The 7,691-nt window shown below is 38.6% G+C and overlaps 1 protein-coding gene across 1 annotated transcript; it reads right to left on the reverse strand.

The window, feature by feature from the left end:
- Window positions 1-1,554: 1,554 nt before the first annotated feature.
- Window positions 1,555-4,448, reverse strand: LOC5514342 (octopamine receptor). The gene has a single exon (XM_032383953.2). It carries the CDS (start codon window positions 3,735-3,737, stop codon window positions 2,484-2,486), a length of 1,254 nt encoding a protein of 417 aa, XP_032239844.1. The 5' UTR covers window positions 3,738-4,448; the 3' UTR covers window positions 1,555-2,483.
- Between the last annotated feature and the right edge of the window lie 3,243 nt (window positions 4,449-7,691).

Below are 7,691 nucleotides of genomic sequence, written 5' to 3' on the forward strand. Positions count from 1 at the left end.
AAACCGGGAAATAACGGTTGCGAAATAACAGACGATCGAGAAAGCGATGTATGCATGCTGCGATGTTACCGCTCGCATCTTCATGCAGGTCTTGTGAGATAAGGACTATTATCATTACGTCAATCACATTGAACGCAAATCCTAACATATCCTTGAAGCCCTCCTGGTCACGAACCAGTCTGTATCTCATGATCTTTGCTAATTATAAATGAAAACTAAGATAGGACAGACGGAAAGGGAAGAGTGAGATAGAGATCGAACTCAACTGAAGAATTGGTATTACATGGTTTATATCCCGATGTGGCTATTCTTCCTCGGGGCTCTTCAGTACTTTTTTTTTTTGCAAACATTACTGGTGTACCAAATGTAGGCGTTGCTAGTAGATTATTGAAAGAAGTACCAGAATAGGATCCCGCTACCGATTCGTGGAGTTCCTTAAGAGAATCTTCCCTACCTTTTATGAAAGGGCTCCCAAGGTTAACTGTACCGATATATTTGGCGAGAGTAATTCTTATTAATTGTGGAATTTTCAAACGAGGGCCGATTTATTAAAGTGCATATTGTGAGATACATTGAACAAATGGTTTATACAAATAGAAGGAAAAGGGAAGGGGCGGTTCCATTAAAAGTATTACTCCATTTCCCTCTCGCCGTAAGAAGCACTAGATTAGTGTTACTCAGTAAGAAACACTTTTATAGAGATTCTTCCACGGATATCAGCAGCGAGTCTATTTGGTCGTATAAGAAGCTTCGAAGATTGAAAACTTGACCTGAAGCCATGGGATTAGGAAAAGTAAATCAAGCTTAGGCACTGATTTCAAATCAATAAAGATGAAAACAAAACTTCCGCTTATTTATTCCACTTAGGAAGAAAGGGTTTTGCTAGCTATTTCGCCATCGGCGTTTTATTTTTAAACCCGTATCTTTCATTGAAATATCTGGTAGTAATCGTGTCCCCGGGGAACCGTCAGTGGAATGGCTTGAATCCAATAAATCTACCAAGTTCTTCTCCATAAGAAACAGGTGAAATGTACGCCACAGAAAAAGAGGGCTAGTTGACGTGTGGGTTCCCCGTGGTTGATATCATTCGCTTTTTGCTGCAATAAAGCCGTTTAGATACTCTCTCTCTCTCTCTATATATATATATATATATATAAACGTCTTATTTTCAGTTGAGGCTGTGCCGTTCCTTTTTTGGAGTATTTTGAGGCTGAATTAAAAAAAAAGTACCCAAATAATTATTAGAAAAGAGTGATCAGAATAGAAATAATTTTAGAGGTGGTTATTTTGAACACAATTTGGTTCTGCATTTTAGAACGCATCACACTAACAAAACAATATTTTTCTGCTAATTGAGCCTCGGCATGTCCCTAACATGTTCTTAAAATTTGGCAAAAATCTCAGGCTAGACGTTCCTATAAAAAAGTTCTTTTTTAAAAAATGCATGTTTAGATATTCAAAGTTTTTCGGGGCATGTATAATCACCCTGATTCTAAATCTCTTAAAAAGGTGAAGATAAAGTAAAATTGAAATTAAATAATGACACTATAGAGCTACACAGTAAATACGTTTAATATTAATTTCTAATTGAATTTTGACGTTCTAACGAGTCATACACTGCTATCGACAGTCAGGTTGAACCCATTTGAGTAATGAAGTACTTTCTCTGTGCTTTTAGGCTTGTTATGGCAGCCTCGTTGATAACGGCTACATCTATCTGTTGTCTACTTTCGCTATGCGAGCAATCGGGTGTGGGAGGATAAATTCAGCAGTTACTTTCAAAGTAGTAAAATTTGCCACTGATGTCACGAGCTATAATCCATCTCGTCAAATTCGGGTTTTTATGGTCTCCCTGGGGTTAGCGCGGGCCAGAGTTTTTATATGTTCCAAGTCCATATTTTGTTACAGGGCTTTAATTATTGACTGTTGCCGGTGAATGCTATACTAAATGAAATTCAAATACACAAAGTGTTTTACATTTTCAGCTTCCCATTTCGGTTTAAAAATATAGTCAATAGAATTGAAATACTATTACAAGCTCGAGTTAAGTTTCGGGAATTATTTTCACAAGACGAAAACAGTCTTTCATTAAAAACATCAGAACCCTTTTAGCTGGTTCCTTAAATGAAAATATCGGAGAGATAAGGTGACTTGATAAGACCAAGTAGGCGTATATAAACGTTAGTTGGTTTTAAACGCACGATATTGGGGCAATTAAACAGGAGTTAATGCAAGGACCATTTCATTGCTTTTAAACAAATAGTAAATTGTAACAACAGCATCGCCCACGTTGGATTGTTTACTTTTTATATATTTTCCTTTTTGATATTTGATATACCCAAATTATACATGCAATGCTATTAAGGCTTAAACAGAAGGGCAATATTTCCATTCACTTCCTTTTAACTTAATATTCTAAAAGACAACAAGCAAAACAGCGAATTTCGATCGTGGAATTGCATTAAGTATTGCGAATTATATTATCATCTTTGGGTGGGACTATTAATCTTGTTTCTAGCTACACTAGTGAGGGCATCTTTGTGAAAGTGTTTGTTTTTTGTTTGCAGCGCGGAGTGATTTGAGATACTCTTGAGTTTGGTCGAAGACCCACTGGGCCTTCTTGAGTCGGTCATGAAGTGCGACCCTTCAGAAAAGGCGTTGGTAAAGTTGCGCGCCCTTTCGCGCTGTTTGCGCGCCATGCGTCGGATAACGCTACGAAACTGATGGTTATTTGTTGAGTACACAATAGGGTTCAGCGCGGAATTACAGTTCGGTAAAAACAGTACAAACATAATCCGCAACAGTTTGTTCAGCCAGAGAGGTAGTGCATAGAACCACTCAATTCTGTGGAGACTAATAAGCGAGATCACAAAGTAAGGACACCAACACAAGCAAAAAACGCTCAGTAAAAGGATTAGCGTTTTGGTGGCTTTGACTTCGAGGAGAGCAATAGAGCTGGATGACCGGCGACGGTTGCGTTTCTTGCGCGTGACTGTGTGCCTGGTGCGTAAAGACTCGTGCTGGCGCGCAACTCTGGACGCGTGCTCCACTGCGACTTTAAACACAAAATAGTACATGAGGACCATGATAGCGAACGGAGCGAAGAAGCCAATCACGGAGATGATGGTGAGGTAGATCTTAGCTTCCATTCGGCAGATGCCATTCTCGACGATGGTACCGCGGCCTTGATCCTTCGGGTCTGGCGACCACTGGACAAGAGTGAGGCTTGCAAGGATCATGGAATAGCCCCAGAGCAGGACCAGGACGAGCACTACACGCTTTGGAGTCATTCTCGAATTGTACGTGAGTGGTGAGGAGATCTTCAAATAGCGATCAACACTTATTGCCGCCAGGTTTGCTATGGAGGCCGAGCAGAAGAGCAAATCAAGCCAGACCCAGTAGCGGCAAGTATGAAGGCCTAGGTGCCACTTGTAACCTGCGAGTACATCGTAGAGGCGAAACGGCAGCGCCAAAACGGCGAACAAAAAATCTGCCGCCGCGAGGCTTACAATAAAATAGTTAGTGGGTACTTGTAAGTGTTTATTTGTGAACACACATAAGCTGACGATCCCGTTACCGACCACAGCAACTATCAATACGGCAAAGAGGAAAATACACTGAATGATCACTTCGTAGAGTGGCGGAGCATCTATTCGAATCGAACTTGAAGATTCGTTTCCCGACAGGTATGAAAAGTTTCCCATGGCTGTAGAATTATGCGTTGCTAGCTCTGTCATTACTCTTGCCCACTGCGACGCAAATGAGAGAAGTAGAAAGGTGTTTACCAATATCAAGATTCGTTATCTTCCCTCGGATGTTCTCTAGACCTTTGCGCGCTTCAATAACTCTGGCATAGCGTTCCAAATGTTGTCGTGTTTTATACGCTGAGTTATCTCGCGACCCAGCAGCTGGACAGTCTACTATTCCCTTTTTGATACATTCGCTGATTGATGGCTGGCACTGTTAGATAGATGCACGAGTTTGTAAGAGCCGCCAGCCTTAACCCGATTGGTTGACAAGAGCGGAGATGGCGTCAGTACAAATTACCATCTCTCGTTTTGACGTCCGCCCATTGGTTAACGGCATTTGTGGAACAAGTCACACCGTCGTGTGCTTATTCATTCTTCGTGCCAAAGATCGGGATTTAGATATTCCTGAATAGATGAGGAAAAGCTCACTTTAAAATAGGGGAAATCCCGGACAAAACCTTAGGAGAAGAGGATGCTACTAGCAACAAAGTAAACATTCAGAATGTTTGCAGGCGGAAAGATAAGAAACAAAGTAATGAGATTTGAAGTGGGACGGGGCGATCTTCATAGAGCTACGTTACGTCACTACGGAGATCACTCAGAATAGATTTGCAAGAATCTCTAATAAGTTAGAGAAATACATAAAACAGTAAAAGCTGGCGTTGTATTGTGAAATTGTTTGGACAGGCCTCAGTTAGAATGTTTATGTTTCTCTTAACAACGTGGTAACGCATAGCATGTGAACCGATATAGGGTAGATAATTCTCGATAACAGAGTTAATACCGCGTATTGTATTGGTGTTCCCGTGCGCTTGTTTCACGGAGAAAAATTTGCCAGTTTGACTGTTCCCTGTTTACTGTGTAATCCGTTCTGAATGAGAGTCGGCACTTTTATCCACACAGCTGTCGTGGCGACAAAAAGGAGGGTAGACACTGGTGAATGAATCCCCAACAAAGGAGAAAAAATGCATCGGTGCCACTCAAACAGCAAAAAGCACAGATAAAGGACATGAAAATCCTCTAGTCTGCTTCCGCGAGCGTTTTTAACTCATTCAAGAAAAGAAAAATAAGAATGTTTTATTGTAATTACCCTAGTTGCTAGACGGTTTGAACACGAAGTGAATTGATAAGGGCTGGCATATGATGCGCCACTCAGTCCACCTTAAATCCTTAACCAAACAGCAATTAAAACGTGGATTTAAGGGCATTTAGGGGATGGCGAGAGTAAGTCCAGGGAATCATCAAAACAAGTCGTGAATTCTTTTCCTGTATTATAAGGTGCTAAAATTTCTTTGTATAGGACAATCTCCTGCTTATAACGATTGGCGTTATGATATTATTTAGTAAACGTCTGTAAGGGTATCACATGAGCTTCCTTTATTGAAATACATTTTGACATTAGTCTCCGAGAATCGATCATTTTTAACCAAGTTTTTTTTGCCAACAGTCGCCATTTAGTTGGCAGTGGTGTCGGTATGATGGTAATTCTCTAGAAAAGGAGCAACCTGCAATTGGCTAACCATACAAATACTAGTTTTTTTCTCTACATTTTTCATTCAAATATATATGTATATATAATACATCACTCTTATTCGTGTAAGCTTGACGCAAATTCTTAAAATCAACAGTTTTTGGTATTTCAATAAAAAAATAAATCTTGAAAAATCATTAACGATCTAAAAAATAACGGTAAGTCATCTATGAAAATATCAGATGATTGTAGCAATAATATTGCCAAGTTTATTACGGCAAGGTGATATAAATATCTATTTTTTAGCTAATAATATTTAATAAAATTGACATCGACATGTCTTCACCAAAGGAATTAATAACAACAAGCATCGTTCTCAAGGCATTTTCTAATTAAGATGTATTTCTTTTAATAATGGTTAGTTTGTGTAACCTTGACGAACTTCATTTCGTTTTTCTTTGAAGAAAACCGCAATGTTCATTTCAATTCAGATTCTTGATGAATTGTAATGAAAATCAGTGAAGAACGGTGGGAAGCAAACCAAGCTTGGAGGTTTTGCATTGATCTGAAAATAGAGAAAAGAGGGGGGGGGGATGATTGTTTTCCCCGGCAACCAAAGCAGCGTTTAACTAAGGTTTTTTAATATAAAGGAGCCCACTTTTACAGCTCTACCTGCTAGATAAATTGCAGATTATTGTTAGCTTTTGAATGAATTCTTTTATGTAAATCCTGTGATGGTCAGCTTTACTTAATATCAATTTAGCTCTTCTGTTCGGTCTAGTCCAGTTCGACAGTTTACGGTTGCGTTTACACAGAACGAAATATCCAGAAATGAAAAGTAAACACATGAGCCTTAAAGTAGATCGTTTGCCTTTAGTTCCGTCATTCTTGTTACAAAATATCAAATGTGTCGCGGCTTTAAATAGAGGATTGTATCTGACTCTACTGACCAGCTCGCAAGCCAAGAAATTATGGAAGCTGACCCTTTCTCATAATTTGATTTTTTATAAAATGCAAATGTTTTCTCTACTGAATTCTACATTGAAATAAATGAGATGTCATTTTTATGTCAGCTATGAGTGCTTCTTTTATTCGTTAAAAGAATCAATGAATAAGCGTTGAGTCCTCTGGTTTCCGTGGCAAACAAAGATTTGATCCTTAATTCTAAAAATGCTCTCGAGAGAAATCCCACAGATTGCGCTTCCATGCTTACTCATCTTAGATAACAAAATCTTATCCAGAAAGTCGAGCTTAACATTTTAAACCTACTCGGACACTCCCGAATTACAATTCCAATCACTTTTGCTAAGTCACGCATTACATAAAATCATATACCAAGGCAGCAATTGGCTCATTTACGGGAGATCTTTTCTAAGTATTCATAGGAAAATAGCGCGATATTGGGCTTTAATGGTAATCGGAGGTTTCTTGTTTCTGGGCGTGAGATCCCTTAGGGCTGCCCACTTGTGCAATGTAGTGTTAGAGTATGGAATCAATGCGGGAGGCAACGAGGATACATTATAAATGAATACTAATGAGTACATTAGCTATTCAGAATATTTAAAACACGGTTTTTGATACTCTTTTGTGTGTGCTCAAATCAAGAGCCGTTGCCAGCCATGGATAAAAAAGTTTAACTAAAATAAATATACCGATTGAAACATTAGTAATCGAAAAGTATTTGTTTTTTTAGTATTAAACCCAATTGGTACATTAGTGCGCGACTTGATGGCGAAACCGTAATGTTTTCACAATAGGTCACAGACACAATCGACTCTTCTCTATATTTTAATAGACTTTTATTTTCCGAAAAAGGGAGAAAACCATTAAGAGCCCGCCAATTCATGTATTATGCAAAAGATATAAACAGTTTCAAAACATCATAGCTTTACTCAGGTTTCTCTTCGAGAAACCGACGGAAGTCTTTGCATATATGTACAATACTCGAGATAACATCCAAACAACAACAAAGCTTTCCTTCTCACTCAAAGTTTGTATTATAGATTTGAGATTAGTTTTGTGTGTCATATCTACGTCATGCAATGCTTCTCACACTTGTTGTTTTAGATGTTTACATTTTCTTGAAAATCACGAGTCCTAAAGAAGTAAATCAAGTAAAGAAATCCTTGCTCAACAAGAAACAGTCAATGGAGGGAAAAAGCCCGAACAGATTGAATAAATGGAAATGGGTAAAAAATGGGAATTTCGGAAACAAACAACAAAAAAAAACTGCGATTTGGTAACGATGTATTTATTGAAATGATAAGTGGTACAAAATAAAATGTGACGGCAAACAATAAGACGGAAGTACAGAGAAAAAACATCCTAAGAGGTGAAAAATTATAAGAATAAAATAACTAAATGTGTACCAGAATTGTTGAAACAAAACACGCAACATGGCATTCCTAATGAGTTTTTTGGAGAAACACGTGCAATCAAGTCGACCAAAACCTGCAAACGCGCACGAACAT

Source organism: Nematostella vectensis, chromosome 2 (genome assembly GCF_932526225.1).
Source record: "Nematostella vectensis chromosome 2, jaNemVect1.1, whole genome shotgun sequence".
Lineage (NCBI taxonomy): Eukaryota > Metazoa > Cnidaria > Anthozoa > Actiniaria > Edwardsiidae > Nematostella > Nematostella vectensis.